The sequence below is a fragment of the Crocodylus porosus genome, unplaced genomic scaffold, assembly GCF_001723895.1.
Source record: "Crocodylus porosus isolate Cpor-Errol unplaced genomic scaffold, CroPor_comp1, whole genome shotgun sequence".
NCBI classification, from domain to species: domain Eukaryota; kingdom Metazoa; phylum Chordata; order Crocodylia; family Crocodylidae; genus Crocodylus; species Crocodylus porosus.
In genome coordinates, this window is record NW_017728897.1 from 953,184 (window position 1) to 973,490 (window position 20,307).

General features: G+C 42.1%; 1 protein-coding gene across 1 annotated transcript in view; it reads right to left on the reverse strand.

Annotated features, from left to right (window-relative positions):
- Positions 1-20,307, reverse strand: part of DOCK5 (dedicator of cytokinesis 5) — a 127,812-nt gene that overhangs the window by 38,730 nt on the left and 68,775 nt on the right. The window contains exons 12-25 of the mRNA XM_019556563.1: positions 18,710-18,852; positions 17,747-17,872; positions 16,970-17,094; positions 16,669-16,767; positions 15,238-15,310; positions 13,231-13,334; positions 11,377-11,569; positions 10,041-10,138; positions 8,330-8,419; positions 7,130-7,230; positions 5,264-5,398; positions 3,969-4,080; positions 2,854-2,924; positions 1,727-1,833 (exon numbers count right to left, since the gene is read on the reverse strand). Coding sequence (XP_019412108.1) covers positions 1,727-1,833; positions 2,854-2,924; positions 3,969-4,080; positions 5,264-5,398; positions 7,130-7,230; positions 8,330-8,419; positions 10,041-10,138; positions 11,377-11,569; positions 13,231-13,334; positions 15,238-15,310; positions 16,669-16,767; positions 16,970-17,094; positions 17,747-17,872; positions 18,710-18,852 — 1,577 coding nt within the window. The remainder of the gene's footprint in view (positions 1-1,726; positions 1,834-2,853; positions 2,925-3,968; positions 4,081-5,263; positions 5,399-7,129; positions 7,231-8,329; positions 8,420-10,040; positions 10,139-11,376; positions 11,570-13,230; positions 13,335-15,237; positions 15,311-16,668; positions 16,768-16,969; positions 17,095-17,746; positions 17,873-18,709; positions 18,853-20,307) is intronic.

A 20,307-nucleotide genomic window follows, 5' to 3' on the forward strand; every position in this document is an offset into this window, starting at 1 on the left:
TAGACAGTTCTTGAACACTAGAAGTATTAGCCACCACAACAAGGTAACTTTCTGCTCTTCACTCATTTACTAATATTAAAATCATGCAACTGATAAAACAACTGAATATGAACAGGCATATTACAGCTCAAGTTGCATCACTTCCAGTTAAATACATTGCAAAAGATCCTTCTCTTTCAACATATACAGTAAGAAGATATGGCTTTTTTCCATTTACAATTTGGGACCCTATGGTGCTACACGGATACAAAATAAAAAAAATCCTTGCCCCAAAGAGCTTGCAATCCAAGTGTAAGGGCCCTGTTATATATTAATTTTGGGCAGCTCTTGGAACTCACAACCAAATGGTGGGCAAAATACAGCCCATATGCTGGATCAGTCCAGGGAGGGACTTTGTCTGGCCCACAGCAGGTCCCCGTGCTCACACCTGACTCTGGTACCATCCAACCTATGGCATGTCCCACCACCCTAGGCATGCAGCGGGGCTAGGGCAACTCTGTGGCCAGACTCCATTTCCTGGCAGTGGCAGGTCCTTCCAGCTGCCACCACTACTCCCCAAGGAGACCAGTCGGGACCCATGTGGGCAGGGCCTGAGCACACAGCCCTGGCCCTGACCTATGCAAGGGGTGGGGAGGGGGGAGTGGTCAGGATCCCTGCAGCGCCTGCTTCGGACCTGCCAGCCCCGGCCACAATAGAGTGCTGGCAGCTGGGCAGCAGTTGCTGCTGAGCACAGGGGAAAAAGGACCTGGCAGCAGGCACAGCTGCCTCCCCCTCACTACTGCTGGGCCCTTCTTACTGTGACTGCCTACAGGGGGCCCGAACTGGCCCAGAGGCAATGCTGGTGATGGCAGCAGCTGTGAGGAGGAACCACAGGACATCCCTGCACAGGCTCCAGATGGCCACAGCAAGAAGGACCCTGGCAGAGGCAAAGGGGGAGGCAGCCACATCTGATGCCAGGTCCCACTTTTTCCCTGTGTCCAGCAGCAGCTTCTGCCCTGCCACCATGCTACCTGTGCACCTGAGTCACCAACGCTGAAGCCAGACAGAAACTCCAGCCCCTCCTCAGGCTGATCTGCCCCTTCTGAAGCTGTCACAGGCCCATGCCAGCTCCCCACCCACATGGCCCTACCTCACATAAGGAGGTTTGGTGAGCTGTTGCACAGACGAGGGAGGGTGCAGACCTGGCCTGCGACAGCTCCCTGAAACCCCCTATGTGGCCCATGGGCCTAAATAATTGCCCATCCATGTCTTAATCCCTGGACTGTCTGCACGTTAACACCTTTACATGGTTTAAAGCACTCATCATGCAGCTCAAAGTTACGCCACTCCAGGGTTGAACTGCATAATTCAGCTCTTGCTCCATTAAGGTGTGGATACTCCCACAGACGTGCCACACAAGTGGAAGGAGCAACTGCAAGCTAGCACTAAGCCAATCAACATTTGTGCAGCTCACAGTGTAACGTGTAACAAGGCCCTAAGAGAAGAGACAATTGGTGAATACAGACAAAGACAAAGAAGGAAACAATGAGACAAAATTAGTCAACTGCCCAGCTGTTGTCAAAGTTTTCTTTTATCCTTGCAGGTTTAATGGTAATGGAACCTTTTAAGTAGGTATGCAAAAGAGACGGTATCACTGATTACACAGCCGAGACAGGCTTGACTGACAGTTGTTCATCTGGGAAGATGCATTCTTTGCAGTACCTGAAGATTTTGACAGGCTACTCACCCGACTGCTTAAACAGATCACTCTCCACTACCTTGGTCATGCAGTTGAGTTTTTGACGAACCAGCTGGTTCTCAGGGACGCTTTGGATAAACTTGCTGAAGAGAATGCTAGAACCAAAACCACAAAGTAGACAGATGGTCACTATCTGATGCCTCTGACATTGTTCCACTTACTGTTAACACTGCCCTGCACCTGGTTTTTACTGAGGCAGTCATGCCACTGTGTTGACACCTGTGATCACACCTGTGAAAATGGTCTTAAGGTAAACTGATACTGACTCTCAGGTTATGTGGTTTCACACAACTTATAAAAGAAAGTTCAATAAACTGAACACAGCCCCAGGCGATTTACCTTGTGTTCCAATATGAGATACACAAGCTTGTCACAAAATCTTGCCAGTCAGGGCACAGAATCTTTGTGCTCCCATGTTTGCATACTGTATTTTAAATTCCCGCCTCCACTCCCCTCCTTAAAAAAAACTCTAAGCAAGTTGAATTTTGCAAAGCTACTCCATAAGGCTGTTGTAACATGAAACAGCCATTTAGATTGCAAGAGGCATGACCTTCCTAATATCCTCTAGTTAAAAAGAGATGACTCTTAAATCCTACCTAGTGTATACACTGTACATCTGAAATCCTCTCACTTGTATTTGAAGATTATTTGCATCAAAAATCAGGCACGTGGAACTGACGGTACAAGGAACACACTTTATACTGAAGAAAGGAAATCTACAGCACTACACAGTTCTTGAACAAATACATTTTTTGTATCTCTCACTGCCGTGTATTCATGGCATGGTATCTGGGAACCTCAGAAATAATGGTGAGAAAAGTTTGTGGAAATTTACAGATTGGATTTTGTCCACGTGACTCGGCATCCCTTGAATTTTAGGTTTGGACAAAGCCTCAGAACTCACAGGTAAGCTCAGGTGGGTCCATCCTAATTCCTTTGGGCTACCAGGAGACGACTGTTCTGTGTCTTCCTTTACACCCTTCTAAGAAGTATCCCAAATTCGTGGAGTTGGTACTCATCTTGTAATTACCAGAGTCGTTTATTTAATGAGAGTGTCTAAAATTCCCCGCAAGTTTCACTGTTTTTCATAGGTTTAGATAATGCTTAACAGTCACCTGAGCTCAACTGGGTCAAACACCAGCTTGACATCATTTATAATGCTTGGTAAGTACTTCAGAGCTGCACCCTGTAAGAGGGGGAAAAACAAACAATATACATGTACACACACAAAAGGAGGCAAATTCGATTCATCCATTCTTTCTAAAAGAGTGCAAAGTCGCTGTACAGGGCTCACAGCAGCAGTGGCAGATCTGGTTTTACCGAGAGCACCTGCAGTATGTTGGCTTGCTATGTCTATGCATTCAAAGGGACTCAGCCACCACATATCTGTAGGGAAAAGCTGATAAAAGTGGCAAGTAAAGGCACTTTAGTCAAGAACTTTATTTTTTCTTTCTGGCTACGAACATACTGCTGTATTAGAAACTAGGCCTCCTGAAGCCTAACAAGGAAAATGTCAATTAATGTAATTTGTTTTAGTGTCCTATGCAAGTGACACTATCTTGGGTCCTCATCAATGTTACACCTAAATGTCTCTCAGCAATACTAGTAAAGATTTTCTTAGGCTTTCCTGCAGGGAAGCTCTCTCCCCATTTGCTTTCTTGCTCTGTGCTGCAGTAGGAATGGGGCATCACTGCATAGGCATTAACGTTTGGATATTAACATCTACAGCATCCCCAAATGCTAAATTGAAAGAGCTTTAAAGTCAATCTTTCCCACAAACAGTGGAAAGCATTTTGCTACTGTAAACAGGAGAAAAGCCAAGACTTCTGCTACACTGCCCCCACCCAACCAGAAGGCTCTCATTAAAGTTTACACAGAAAAAACAAATAAAACACACACAGTAAAGCTTCTCATTTTCTTTTTCTATGACAGATATTTCCACAGTGGACTGGCATCAGCTTGTTCTCCCTATCATTCACAAGCTCGAGTATCATCAGCCAAACTATCCTTCTCCATGTGTTCTGTTATCCTGGCTGTTTGCTAGCTTCCTCCACAAAAAGCAGCTGCAGTTTAGTGGCAGGCTTTTAGCAAAGGTTGCCAATTTTGCAAAGTTTACTTCACTCACATTACTACCAGAGGAGTTTTGGGGAAACTTGAGTGTTGGCCGCTCAACGCCCTCTGCTCATCAGCATAGACATGCACTAGTTTTCAGAACAGACTCTGCACCAACCTTAATTTTGACAGCCTCCTCTAGCGGCTGATCCATGAGGATATTGAAGGAGAGGAACAGCTTGCGGATGGCATCATTAAACTCATCCCCATCTTCACTTTTCCCATAAAATCTAAAAAAGCAGCAACACTGCATTGTTCATATGCGCAGACTCAGGACAAGAAATAAAACAGTGTCAAAGTAGTTTATGTACATATTATCTTTTTAATAACTTCTTAAAGTGCTCTTTTACTATGAAAAGTGACTGTTGAAATGGCATTGTGAAGTTCTGGTGCTATGGCATCAACAACCTGCAGTTTACTGGTAGGAGTAACAGATTTGAAAAGATGTGTTTTTCTAAACTGACAGTGTTTCAGACTCAGCCTGGAATCTACCATTCAAGTAATATCCTGTCTATCTACAATAAATCACAAATAATGAGGCTTCTGTATAGTTTACAAATTCTGTTGCTGTTTGGTGCTAGAGCCAGGTAAGTATTTATCTCATTCCATGATGGACTAACAAGAGAAACCAGTACCAAATGGTCACTTTCCAACTTCTGTAGAGTAGATGGACCTCTGATCAAGGCAATGTAAGCTACTCTATGTTAACTGTATAATGCAGAGTTATATCCAGTAGCTGAGCTTACATTTTGACATCTGCAGCAAAGACCTCAATGGGAGGCCTCCTTCATACTTAGCAAATGCTTCCTTTAAATGGATTAATGTAAAAAACAGTTTTCTCTGTCACCAACAAAAAATACCGAGAGTTCCTCTTCAGACTCTTTAGAATTAGTATTGATCTTCAAGAAATGTACTAGAAAAAAGTACCAAAAATACCTTTAAATGAGGAAGCTGCCTAAACAAGGCAGGCATTTAGAAACAATGAAATTTTTGGTCTCTTATCGGCATCAGCGTATGCAGTTCAGAATCTCATTTTCACATTAAATGCTTACGTTGTTTTCATTTGTATTGATCACACTGTCTAGCCACCCAAACAGATGGTTTTACAAGCAGGAATAAAAGACAGAAATAAACATTTCTTGAAAATCTGGGGCTTGATAAGTGAGAATAAAAAATCTAGATAGGAATGTTTGCTTATGGTATGAACCAGAAGCAGCTCAACTGACTTCCACTTGTACTAGCTAGGGATGGACCTACCAATCTCCAGCACAGGTCTCACGGGTCTCCTGTGCCTGGCTCCATGATCAGACCTGAAGAAGACTGTCTTGGATTCAAAAGCTTGTCTATCTCTATCCAGCTACATAGCTGGTCTAATAAAAGATATCTCCCAAGGAAATCCTTGCCGCCTCTCACCTCAGGTAGAGTATACGTGACTGGACAATGAATCGGAACAGGTACTTCAAAGCTTTTAAAGCAGCGAACAGCAATTCTGTCTTGCTGGCGTCATCTGCATTTCCTACATAATAGTTCAGTACTTTGGTGAGTTTCCTGTGGGAGGGAAAAGGGGATAATAAGAACAAGTGTAGTTACAGGGGAAGCTGAACTGGGCATCTCCAACCTACAGAGGAAGTGTGATCTGGTGCAGAGAGTTGGGGACCAGATTTACTTTAGGAGCTTGAGCAAGTCTCACAGAACCTGATTTTCAAATTCCTCAGCACCCAGAAGCTGCCAACATCTGGCCTCATCTGCAAGTGCCAAGTCCCTAGCTTTTGAGCCTTTAAAAAAAAAAATAAATAAAATAAAATAAAAATTTCCAGAGCATTGAGCACCTACAACTCCTACTGCCTTTAAGACCCCGACAATCCACTACTTCTCAGACTTAGCCCCTTTGCCCATGTAGCCATGAATTTATTTGCAGACATAGAAGGATAGCAGCTTCCTCACTGGAATATGGGAGTTCCTAGGGTATCAGTAGAAAAGTACTTCGAGAACCCTGGACAGCCAATGCACATGCACATGCACAGTGTTATTCACCATCTGGTCCCTGTCCAAGCAGAAGAGTGATGAGAGTGTGAGACTAATGTTCAGGCAAGCCCTTCTTCTCTTCATTAAACAAGCTCCAACCATCCAAGACTCTGCAAGTAATCGCTGCCTGCACAACAGCTTCTGCATTTTTCTTCCCCTCCTCTTTGAACTGGCAGGATGAAAGCTATTACTTCATAAACCCTTTTGGCATATAAGGTGTAGGAAGGAAACTATGTAATTCTCCAGTCCCTTTAGCGTTATGTGTATGTTGTACTGCAGAGCCAAGCTGAAAGCTAGGCCAAGCAATAATAAAGCTGAGAGAGAGCATGTCCATAAATCAGACACAAAAAGGTTTATTATAGTGGGGAGCAAGAAGGATGATCAATCTCCCACAAGCTAAGGGGAGGGAAAAACAACCCCTCTGCTGAAAGTGATTGTACAGCAAGTTCAGAGAAGGAAAATACAATTACATAGAGTAATGGGCTTTAGGAGTTCCTGGTAGCGTGGGGTCCTATCTAGAACTCTCTCCTCTAGGGTGACAATTGACAAAAAACTTCTCCCATATGAAAACAGAGATAATGACAGTGATCCGCCTTTCTATCCACAGACGAAAATTGCTAATGGAGGAGCTTAGCTATTCACATCCATGTATCTGCAGGTCCATAATTCAAAATGTGTTCTTGCAACTCTGCACAGGATGTTTAAACATTTACGGGTAATGTCAATGATGTTACATTTTTAAACAACACATCCCTATTTGGTACTTTGTTCTGCTCTGAAACTTCATTAACCTGCTCAAATCTGGGCTGCGCTCCATTTTCTGCATCTTTACCGCAACAATGAAAAATATCAGCTTCACTGCTATAACCACCAGGGAGGAGATGCACATTTCTGCTTCCCTTTCCTACCTTCCCTTCTCACCTCATATGTGGACAAAGGACATGCTGGCAAGTCCATCAAAACTAAAGATGGTGGACTGCAGTCGGACAAGTCTCAGTTACTTGACTTGCTGCTTTAAATGTCAGTGTACCAGTTTCTACTATTAAAACATTTCAATAAGATCAGCTTTCTGTGGTAGGTAAGTGCAATTTTCTTCTACCCTGAAAATAAATGTGAACATAGTGGGATCATATAGCTATATGTACTCACGTGGTTTGGGTTACCTTTTATTTCTACATCATCTACCCTAACAGAAGTGAGAGGTAACACCTCTGAGATAGGCTACCCTGTGGGTTTGTGGTTACTGATACTTACACATATGCCAGGGTAGCACTGAAGTGCTTGTAAATATACGTTTCAAGTACAGGGTTAAAATGCTGGAACTTGATGTCTCCGATCAAAGAAATAATAAATACCTGTCAAAAAGCCAAAAGGAAACAGATGTACTGAAGTGTGTGACCTTGAGCTAACCGTTCTGTACCTCATGTTAACCACATGCCAATTGTTCTGCTGGTTGCTTGCTCTTGACCTTCTCAGTTTTACCATTACAGATGGTATTGTGCAGTTGCTGCTATTAGCTGGAATGAAATCATCTCATCTCTCAAAAATTGACTACTGATTAAAAACAAACCCATGAAGGTAAACTCAGCTGCCAGACAAAGTGGCACTGATATTCTTTAAGTGGTACTGACACGACATCGTACAATGATAATGCTACTGCACAAAGTTAGAGAAGAATGGTGCCACTGGATATACTGATTTCCAAATAAGGTTCAAAATTGAGCCTCTGATCACCTGGACCCATTACAGAGCCACTGTAGTGCTTCTTATCCTTAGCAAAACTAAGTCATGGATAATTGTATTCTGCCTCCCTACATGATTTTCAACATCTTTCCTATGCTGCCACATCTGTTGCTTAGCAACATTAAACAGCTGCTTCCCTGTTTCACTGTGCACAAAAGGAAGGTGCATTTCAAAGATAAATAACAGTTCCCTACATAGGTTGACTTCTTTTAAAGTTTTCTGCATGCCTTACTGCGATCTGCATGTGATAGGCTTGCTCAAGGTAGAGGCATTATTGCAGAAGAGATAGAAATTACACTGGGACTCAGGAGACATGGATTCTATTTCCAGCTGTGCCACAGACCTGCCCTATCACCTTGGAAAAGTCACTTCATTTTCTGTCTTAGTTTGATGAAAAACATTGCTACTTCCCCCTCCAATGTAAAATGACTTTTGATTTACCAATATAAACTATAATGTAAAGGCATTACCATTATCTTATGCAAATATCAATCATTATCATCATCAATTCACTGAATTGGTTATGTTGTTATCTCAGATCCCTAACTCCCAGTGATATTTGAGGAATCTTTGCTAGGAAAAATGACAGTTCAATGTTTCGTTTCATAAAATGAAACGCCCATCTAGTGGAAACAGCAGGAAACAAAATAATAGTCTGAAAAACTGCCTGAAATAAAGGTACTTTGGGATATACTAACAACAACCACTTACCAGTGCATCAAACACAAGGAAGTCATAGGTTTCATTGTCTGACATCTCCATCATTATGTTGAAAAGTGCATCAAGAGTATCCTGTAAAAACTAGAGAAGGGGGTGGGCAGAGGTTACAGTTGTTGAAATCCTCACAATAATCCACCCTTCTCATCCCTTTTTCCCCCTCCAGAAATGCATGGAAACAGAAAGGACTGACCAAGTTCAGCATAAGTGTAAAGGTATAAGAACAGATTGTAGGATCAGCAGGATAGGAGAAAGCACAGATGAGTGTACCAGTAAGTGCCTGACAAACTAGTCCTTCCTAGTTTCAGTCCTTCCTTAAAAGGTCAATAAGGGAAACAGAAGGAGACAGACTCCTGGGGCACATCCAGGCAAGCACGGATGTGCAGTATGTGGCGCACACCACACTGCAGATGCAGGAATTCCCTATGCTGCTACTTTGCAGTGCAGGGAGTTTCTCTGACCCCAGGAGATCTTGGGGTCAAAAGAACCCATATCTAAAAAGAGTGGGGGGGCACACTTGGTGGCAGTACACACCATGCAAAACCAGTGCCTGGGCAGCTGAAACCATGCTCTGGCTGCCAGCCAGGCTCTAGGCTGCAGAAGCACTGCAGCTGCAGCTCCAGCTCCTGGAGGCCCTCCAGGACTCCAGGTAAGGCTGCTGGGGCCAGCACAGTTGCCCCAGGCTCCCCTACCCCACTCTGGTGCGTGGCAAGTTACCCACAGTGTACATGGCATGGGTGTTCCTGAGGGACAAGTAGCAAAGGCACAAGGTGTACTGCTGGTACTTGTTCCTGGGGAAATGCGCATTCCCACTAATGGGGAAGCACCCCAGCATCTGAAGACCACACCTGAACCCATATCAACTCAGACATACCTTTTCTTTCTTTCCATTCCACATCCTCTTGTTATTTGGCACATCATACAAGCATGTGAGTAGTTGGCTATGCCTGGGTGCTTGAGATCACACCTAATTTTTGCCTATGTGCAACCTCTGATTGCAGTGGAACAAGTCAGCTTCATGCAGTGTACCAAAGGATCAGTCCCATAACACCACGCTTGTCAAGCATAACATTCCTTTGGCACTGGCTTTTCACAAACATGCACCATTTTCTTCAGTCACTCAGCAACCCAGGCAATGGATTGTTTGCAAAATACAAGCAATCTGAAAAGCAGATTATCCTAAACCTAGTGAAGTTCCCAAATACAAGATTTTAAATTTTCCTGGAAATTCCAGCTTTCCACAGCTTCAGACATATTCCTCAAGCCATTTAAGCTATAAACATTTTGGAGAGCTGGCATTCTTCCTAATGCATGCATTCATTGCCAAGCATACAAGAGTCCCTCAACCATAACTGGGACCCCCTTAATGCTCTATAAATACTACTAAGAATTTTCCTGTATTTTATATTCTGCAAGAATGTAAAATATGTGCATGATAGCCCCAATCCTGCAAACACTTGTGTGGGCTTAATTTTAACCAGGAGAGTATTCCACTGGGATAAACAGTTTGGGGTGGGAATCAGTTTTAGCATTTTTTTGGTTATGACCTTGTACAACCGCTGGCACGGTGGGGTTCTGGCCCCACAGCAAAAAACAAACAAACAGTAATTTGAGATTAAAGTTAAGCATGTGTGTAAGTGTTTGGTGGGGGTTGGGACCTGAGTCTCTATTCATGAACAAAAACTTGCAGATAAGATGCCTGTACCTTTACAATTTCTCCTCCTTCTACCTCCATCAGCTTCTTTAGGTTGCATGCTATGTTCCGAGAGTTAGAACGCCAGTTCAGCAAACCCAGCAAATCAACTATCAAGGACACAAAATTAAAAAAAAAAAGACAGATTACCCAAAGAAAAGAAAAAAACCTAGCTGATTTACATTAAGGGCTGCAGAGCAATGAGGAAGTGGTATTGGTGCTTATTTTTAGAAACATCTTGTAAAATAATAATAATCATCACACTACAAAGTAAAGAACATTGCCTTTTAATGGCTTTTTTTTTCCCCCTTTGCCAGAGTTAGCTTTGCAATTAAAGGCAAACTTTGGTATGATTTTATATATCTTATGACATCTAAGAGGTTGCTTTGCATGCTCTTGTTTAGAAGATATCCTCAAGCTGGGAAATCCATCATATTGTATTGGTTTTGCTGAGAAATGTACTTGTGTTTACTTCAGAACAGATTCTTGGGAATATTTCTTCAAGCTACCAGTTTAAGCCTCTTGTATACAGTAAGTTAAACTGTAGACTGTTTATCATGCCTTTGAACGATCCAAAAACAATAAAAAAAATAGCAGTCAAGTTATTCAAAGCAGTTTAGGAGATCCAGACCCATTATGCTCCATTCAAGTTAACGGAAGACTGATCTAAAAATCACCTTGACTGCTCAGGCAACTTCTCACTAAACTGGATTGCTGCCTTTGAATGGAGGAACACATGCATAATAAACAATCCTGACAAAGAATGGCAAATTCAGAGGCGAGTCCAAGTGAAACCAGGGCTAAATGAACTTACGCTTGCTCTCCCACCCACTGACTATGACTCCTTCTAGATGTATATAGGTTGTCTTACTTTATCAACTCTCACAATCTCTTATCAACACATTTACTCACCTACACAGATCACCCACCACTTCTGAATTTGGACTTGTTGCAACTAAATTAAAAGGGAGCATAACGTGTGCAAACAAAGCAGCTCCATTTCCTTCATTCTTAACAGAAATGTGCACAAAGGCATAGGTGAAAGTACTCCATTAAGGGCATGTCTACACTGGAACCCAAAAGGAACACCTGCTGCAAACCCATGCTAGACCTAATTTAGGTATTGAGAATAGTAAACCCCAGCACTAGGGGCTTCTCCTAGTTTGGGGTGGGTTTATAGCCAGTACTAGAAAATCTAGTACAGTTATGCCTATATCTGCAGCAACAGCAGCTCCTAACTGCAGTGTCATTGTTCCTTTCGTTAGCACGGGAAAAAGACTAGACACCTTGCAGATAGTTCTCCCACCACGGCCTGAAGCTTCCATCCCGTTGCCAATGCCAGACCTACCCTTCTGGGTCAGTTTAGTAGAGCAGATCAGGGTGGCAATCTGGAAGCTGTCTTTTGTGCTCTCTTTACTGGGTGTGAAGCTGGCTAAATGGTGTAGGTTTTTGCCTGGGGGGCCATCCTTCTCCTCCATCTCCACTTTTGTGCCAGGAAGAGTTAAGTAGAATTTAGCATCTTCCATTTTCTTGTTATCACCCTGTTGGTTGAACACAGATGGAGAAGTCACTTAAAAGTATTGTTACAAATGTTCACACAGAAGGCACGCATGCTAGGCACAAGCACTTTCCAACACGGTGGAAACTAGTAAGGCTGTGCGAAGCTTTGGTCCCCGATTTGATTTGGCCCGATTCAGTAACTGAATCTCCAAATCTGAATTGAATCAGAGGACCCTTTAATCTCCCTGAATCGAACTGGAACCCTACAAATCGATTCGGGAGATTTGGTGAGATGCAGCTTTACGTGTTTTTTCTACATACTTCTCGGTATCAAATGGGCTGCGAGTGCTGTGATGCTGGGGCATCCCACAGAAACGTGAAGGGCTCCCCAGCCCACTCTGCAGCAGACCCAGAAGTGGACCAGAAGTGGTCCACTTCTGGGTCCGCCAGGAAGTGCACAGGGCCCCCACCCCCAGCCCCTGGCTAGACAGACATGCTGGGCACAAGTGTGCATATAGACTCCTTTACCATAGTACCTGAATGCCTAAAGTTTTTTATACCTTTATTCTCAGAATACAAAGTAGGAAAGTGCTATTATCCCCTTTTTACAGAAGGGAATTGAAGTACCGACAGAGGGCCAGATTCACAGGCCTTATCCACCTTTTGTATTAACAGTTTTTCAGGGTCTGGAGCAGGGTGGTACTTTTAGGTGCTTGCCTAAAAGGTAGCATAGAATCTGGCCTAAAGCCTGACCAAGGTTACGTAGGAGGTATACGATAGAACAGGAACTTAAACCAAAAGCCTACCAAGACCTGTTCGTGCCCTAACTACTGGACCAAACTCCCTCTTAGCCTATGTTATTTCAGATCAGATCTAGATATTTTTATGAATATATATCCCTGAACAATCCAATACCTCATTTCTATCAGTGGCCAGTACCAGATATTTTAGATAAAGACATAAGATCCCCCAAATGGAATTAAACTCACATTTATGGGAAACCTTTTTCTCAATAAATATTTTATATGACTTTGTTTATGCCCTGAAGCATGAATTTATATTTTGTATAAATTTTAAGTCAACATTAGTGAGTATGTTAACATGGCAGTAATGTATATGCTGTAGTGTAGGCAATTAAAAAAAAAAAAGAAGCTAACAACATCCTAGTAATGGGTAATTTCACTCTACGAGTTGCTCTTAAATTTTTGCTGCAGGGTAGGAAGAGACTTCTATTTTTGTTGCATATTATGTGGCGTTTGGATTATAGAGGTTCTATTATCATCCAAATACCTCTGTGGCTCATTAGAGACGGGAAATAACCCTATGCACTACAGTGACCAAAATCCTGCATCTCTCCTTTTCAGAAAATAAAGGGAATAAAGGAAGAGAGAGTGACCCTATGCCCATTTCCGATTAGGTTACCATTAAGTATGGAAGTAAAATGTGTATACAAGGACACACATATCAGACCTGCCCCAAACTGATCAGCTATCCAGTGCAATCTAATTTAATGGCGATATATTGTGACCATAAAGTCCTGTTTCACGGACTCAGGCTCTGGCTGTTAAAAGGTTGATAGGGATCTTTGTGTTGATGAACAAGGCAGGGCTTGTGTTGCCAGGAGACATTTGGCTAGAAAAGAGGTTCCTACTGGTTAAACCAGCATCAGAGTAGCAAAACCTCAGGGCTTTTTCCAAACTACCTTGTAAATGACTAAATTGTGTCTGCCATCCTGCAGTGTTGTTCCATTTTCATTCATCAGCTTCACAAAGGCCATCCCAAAAGCTCTCTCCGATTTATCCCTGGCTGCAAAGAGAAAGAAGAAAACTTCAGTTGGAGTAGCTTTATCCGTCCCTGATCTAAACCAGCATGCAATTCCCTTGCTGCCAAATTCAACAGATAATAAACAGGCAAGGCTCTTTGGGTAAATGTGATATCTTTTATTAGACCAACTGAGTAGTTTGAAAAGAGTTCTTTGCAACCTTTTGGGCACAAGCACCCTTCTTCAGGCGTTGGGAGACTCTGCTGTTGTTCTGAGATCTCCAAGGTAGGAAAGAAGCCAAAAGAGTGACAGGAGGTCAGTGAAAGTGTAAATAGGTGGAAGTTTGGAAAACAATGGGTAGAGTGGGGAGGGGAAGGGGAAATAATGGGTGAAGGAATGAAAAAGGTAAGTATTGGAGAACTCAGTACTGTCTCCCAGGCAGAAAAGAGGCAGGTCTCTGTACAAGTAAATAGGTGGAAGTTAGGAAGACAAGAGGTAGAGAAGGATGGGTAGGGAAGCAGGGGGAAATGCGTAAGTGGTAAGTTCAGGCAGGTACCTGGTGAATCATATGTCAGGCAGGTTGTCATGTGTCATAAAGTCAATGCCTATATCAAGTCCATGATTTTTTGTACCCAGTAGATTTATGAAGTGAAGTCTGTTGGTTCATCTACAAAAGGTATTTTGTAGGTTCCCAAAGGATTACAACTGAGAGATCAGAGAGGGAGTGATTGCTTTGTGAGAAGTATGCACCCACAGGTAAGAGAGATCACATCTACCCAAAGAACCTTGCCTGCCTATGTCCTTAGACCAACACAGCTACAACCAACATCCCTGTACAGATAATATAATGAAGCCTCACTTGGTACAATGCAAGAACCATCACCCGTCTGAAAAGACTTGTTTCATTTCAATACATCTCCAGGCAGCACGGACAGTATTTACAATAAGATAAAAAGGTTTTTTTCTCATGCTTCATTTTACCTGAATTTTCAGCAAGTATATGATAGAAAAAAAAATGAACCTAAATAGACACATACAGCTACCTATGGAATTTTTTTAATCTGGAATTTTCGACTTGGCTGTTTAACTGCCAGTTAATAAGGACTTTAAATATTTACTTATTATATATTGCAGCAGATACAAGAAGCACCATTTATGGGCCAGTTTCCCCATCTGGCTAGGTGTTGTACCAACAGAACTGATACAGTTTGTGACCCAAGGAAGTTATAACAATCTGCATGCACCTGCAATAAAACCAAGTGCAAATGCATTCATTTCTGAACTCATACTGTTGTCTTTTGAGAGGCCAGCTCCAAATCGCACATTTAACTCCATGGCTCTCTCTCACATGGGTCCTTACCAGATTGGTCCTCTCAGGTTAAGAAATCCTGTGAACTCAGACCAATGAGACTTCTAACTGCTAAAACTCTTTTTAGCCTCTTGTGAATTTGATCTAAAAGCCCGCACCAAAACCACAAAGGTAAGAGTCACGGCACATTTCTACATCATAGAGGACTTAAAAAAAATCAACACAGGCCAAAACCAAGAAATAGCTCGGCTCTTCAGCACAAAGCATGCACCATGCTGCTTCAAGAGAGCAACACACCACCACAAGCCTTCTCCCATTCAAACAGTAAACCTTCTTAAGGCCTTGGAAGATTCAGAATTTCTCCCTATTTGCATGTGTCATTTCCATTGCCCACTTCTATCCATTAACTGGAAATGATGAGAAATCCCAAAAAGGAAAAAAAAAGAATCCATTTCCATGTTTGTCAGCACTAATCTGAACTCAGAACTGAAACTCTTCTCCATCAGAAAACAGTTAGGTGAAAGACTGGAGTCAAATCTGGGGCTCCATCTTTGCCGGATACTCGGAAACACAGCTGGGTCACAGAGTCTTATCTACAAAGGAAAAATCCCTACCTGGTACTGACTTCAAATACTTACATTCCTGTGATGATCGGTGACGGAAAGTAAATCTCAAATGACAACGACTGACCTCTTCAATTGCAATGGACACCTGCATATTAGAACATAAGAAGTCAGACAGCAGTAATAATCATCATAATCATCATTATTATTCTTATTATAATGGTATACTGGTGCCATTGTAATAATGGTACAACAACACTACTATTATTAGGACTTCTGTTGCAACTCATTACAGAAGTACAAAATATTTGATCAACATCAATGAAGTAAACCTCACACCTCAAAATCTGCATATCCATTTAAGTGGTGCAACTAATGGCTAGGAAAAAAGGAAATGCCTTTCCCAACATATTACATCAAGGACAAAACAGAACCTGGCAGTTTTCTTCTGCTATAAATCTGAAAACTTAATCCCATTCTACCGAAGATTTTCAAAGTATCACTACAAGTCATAAATTCACTGAAACAAAAAGAATTTGAGCACTTCACTCTTATATGCCCTTCAGGCATTCCTCATCTCAGTCTTTGAAGAAGTTTGCTTATAATGTTCCGCAATGAATCTAAGTGTGATGCAAGTACTCTGCCTCCTCTGTGTACACGTATTTGTAATATATACTTCTGGGAAACCTCTGCTCGCATGCAGTGTCTGTTCTCCTGATTTTTGCTGAAATTCCAAGTAGCCAGTTGTCTTGTTAGGCCATAGAGCTGAGCCCTAGGAAGATCATTAATTTAATACTTCAGCAGTCCCAGAGATGCACAGAAAGTGTATGGATTTTTTTTTAGGACCATGCATCAAATACAGAAAAAAACTTCTCTTTTAGCAATCCCTTCAGTCCTGACAGATTAAATCGTTACATCAAAAAACTCGGTCCCCTCTAAAGCAATATAGGGTGCAGCTACACACACCACTAAGGTGACATGATAAACTCTGGTGCAGTTCGCTCCAGAGTCAAATGCTCTTGAGCACAGCATCTACATGTACACCTGGGACCACAGCAATTTGAGCCAGGGCAGAGCAGCCCTGGGCTGGCAGAAGGTCCAGGGGGTCAGTCTCAGACAGCAATGCTGAACAGTGGAGGGGCTGGCTGAGGCACAAAGGAGCTAAAGTGCAAGGCTAGGTGGATGGCAGCCCCCACATTAGCACCCTCATGCCCCAGTCACCACCTACAGGTGCATTTCAGCAGAGTCAAGTACTCCGCCATAAGATAGTACTATCCTTGACAGTGCTCTCTTACAAAAGAGTTAATTTATTGCACCCTAATACTGGCACAACATGTACATGGTGCTACTTTACTGCAGAGCTATTTGGTCAACTCTGAAGTAAAGCGTACATGTGGACACACCCATAGTGTAACACATGGCTATTTAAGTATTCCATCTCATTCAATATTTCCCAATTAATCACATTTGGTAAGGGAAGGGGAAAGGAACAACAAAAAGTCTTACCTTCACTGTTTCATACCAACAAGGCTGCTTGACTTGATAATAAATAACAGACTTGTATTCAGAGATACCTTCATAACCAGCACCAGGATGGATAGCTTTCTTTAGACAAAAAGGCACAAGGAACAGAAGAACAAAGTCAACTGAAGCTAGGGAAAAATATTTTCTCGATGATTGATTCAATAATCATGCAATCCTTGCAAATCAGAACTCTGAGGGTTTCCCCAGATAGAAAACTTTTGGCAACAGCCCATCAGATGCACAAAGCAACATTACTGAGATCCATCCAAGAAATCTTTCATACCTCTAAGAGATTGCCATCTTCATCATGTACAGACATGGTGACCTCTACATTCTTGGGAGTCTTCTTCTTCCCTTTGTCAAACTCCCCCTGCACCAGCGTGACATAGATATCATTTCGAACATCTCCTGAAACAATAAAAGCCCCTTGTTGAGTCATTTTCCACAAAGAGTTAGTTGGGGGTGTGCTACTTTTCACACCCTAACATTACATTTTATTCTGTTACTCCTCTCCCTTTTACATCTGATTGATCCCGGCAGATCAACAGTATTTTAGATTAAACTATTGATTTCATCTTCATATGAAGTTATGGCCTATCAATAATCCTTCTGAGCATGTTTTCCATTTAATGCACATCATCATTAACACAACAGACTGTGCCACAACCAAGCTTTCTACTTTTTGTATTTGTGTTCTATGTGAATTCTTCTCTATGAGAATTAAATGCATTGCATACACTAAATAATTGTTTAAAAACCCATCTTTTTGGACTAAATGTAAGTTTTCTTACAAAACAATGCTCCTTGCTGACATTTTTCAGTTTCTCTTAAGTAACTAAAAATTTAAAGTTTTCACTTATTTGATAAAACCCCCAGAAAATCTACTGAAAATTAAAATCTTTCAATTTTCTTTTAAAGTGTTTAGAGGAAACTAAAACACATTTTTCAGTTGAAGCAGTTAATGGCAGATATACTGTGGATACATCCATGCCCTGTCATCCTACAGCCTTTAGTAGTATGATAAACTGTAGTTTAAGCTGATGAAATTTAAGGCACTTACCAGGCAGAATAATCTCAGGGAATCCCATTTTACGAGCCACTGCTGTTGATCTGTCAACAAGATGTGAAAAATCCTTCTGAACCTGGGCTAAATCACCAGGCAGCAGCTTCAAAGAAACCCAGAGGCCTAAGACAAAATACAACATGGAACAACTGTTAACTTGAACATGGGCAATATCTGTGGCATCATAATTACTTCTGGGCCTCAACAAGGAAACAAAAAAGCAATAACTATATTCTTGTCTGATCTGAATACTAAAATGTCACAAACATAGAAAAAAAAACCACACACTGACATCGCCTATATTCCAACATTTGCCCATGGGGAATCAGATCTTATTCTGAAACAAACAAACAAACAAACAAACAAACAAACAAACAAGCCCAATGAAACTAAATGAAGCAATTCACTAAGGATGGGAGAATCCAAAGCAAACTGTTTCAAAAACACCAGATATGTTACAAAAAACCAGGATAAGGAGATATGGATAAAGGGAAAATGTAATCTATAGGGGTTATTGCATTCATTTAAAGTATTTTAAATACATACAACTTTACCCACATTTTGAAAAAATGATGCTGGTCACAAACAAATGTAGTCAGAAGGTAACACGGGAATAAAGTGCCTTCTGTTGAAATTCTCCCCAAGTAAACACTGAGTAAATGCAGAGTAAGTTTAACACGTTGGTGAATGTGCGTTACACCACCTCTGTGCCTCACAAAACGCAAGTGCTGCAGTCACAGCAAGGGAGTTAGGGCTCTAACTGCAGCACCTCATGTTTTTGCACTGTGGAGGTCCTCTGTGGTTACTAGAATAGCACATCAGGATCTGGCTTCATTGAGCTAGCATACTCCAACAGCCTTGATCTCTGGACTTTGCCACATAATTTATTTCTTTTTTCAGTGAAGTGGTTGCCTCCCCAGCCCCACATTTTTATACTGACCTCTGGTATGACTTACATACCTTGCCCTTTATGATTCACTTCCTTTGCAGCAATGACTTTATTGAAGACTGAAGTGAGAGGCTCATTCTCTCCAATCACATGGGAAGTTATTAGAGGGGACATGATTAGTTGTCGCTGTCTGATATATGTTTCCATGGCAATTCTGAGGAGCATAACAACAGAGGTAGGGATACAGGCAGAATGAACATCAAAGTACAAACTTTACCCAAGCAGTGCAAGACAAGGCTTTATTTTACTATTTTAGGGTAAGAAAAAAAAAGAAAAAAAAAAAGAAAAGCAGCTTTCATTGGGGTATTTTTTTTTTCCTGCCTCATTAGACAGGGGAGAAATTTACCTCTGCACCAGGGCAAGGGCATGGCATCACTTAAATCCAATTTAATTCTTTGAGTTACATGGTATTTACATGGTGCATAAGCTCAGAGAAAGGCATTCAGGACCTGATCTTGAGACCATCTTCAATGTCAGTGGTTTCAGATCAGACTCAGAGTTTAAATTTACCTCTCACATAACTCCACTGGCTTAAATTGAAGAGATGTAGAATAGCACTACATTGGTTTTTAATAAGACCTCAGCACAAGAGCCCTGGTTCCGACCACCTGTTCCTAGGTGATCTCCGCAGAGAACTCCACCTCTGATCCTAGGTGAAGTTTGGATCTCCAACCAGAGACTTATCTACAATAAACCAAAAGCACAGACTCTTCTTCCCCAGCACTGTCCCCTGATTTTGGAAGGGTCTGCCTTTGGCTCCAATTGCTATAACACAAGCCAATCCCTAATTACAAGTTCTCTAGAGGGAAGAGGAACAAAAATGGTGGTAGCCAACTTTTATGCAAAGGCATAACACTCTGTTGTACAGCTTTTTAGTCATAAAAAGAGTCTCTGAAAGGAAGAAAAAAAGATATCCACTGGAAGTCCTTTGTAATGACATACTGGCTGTTCCAAATGACGTGCTATATTCAGGACTGTAATAATACAGCTCAGTTTACCCAAACAAGCACCATTTTAATTAGTAATGTGCTGAGAAAGTTAACAATGCAAACAAAGATCCAGCAGAATGCAGTAGTCTAATTCACATTACAGAAACACAGGAGCTTAGCTCTCCTCTCTGAACCAGAATACTTAATCATTAACCCAGGAACTGTTTCATCACTGAAATTGAAGTCTCCTTGACTGTGGTGTGGTAGGAATTACAGGCCACAGACAGCTGAGGCACTGAATGATGCCAAGAAGTCAAGGCAAGAGATAGTCAACAGGACTTGTACACCTAATCACTTGGGGCACATCCAGACAAGCACAGACGTTTGGTTCCTGGGCACAAGTGGCAGCAGCACACCTTGCACTTGTTATCTGTCCGCAGGGAACACCCATGCCATGTCCACTTTGGCGCATGGCAAGTTACACCAGGGACAGTAGGAGGGGCTGGGGTCAGCACTGTGCTGGCCCCAGCAGCCTTACCTGGGGGCCTGGGAGCCTCCCAGGGCTGCAGCCATGGTGCGGAGGCCTGGTCAGCAGCCACAGCACAGCTCCGGGTAGCCTGGCTCCGCTTTTCATCTGCATGAGCTGCCTGAGCATGCGCTCCTCTGTTTTTCTAACCCCC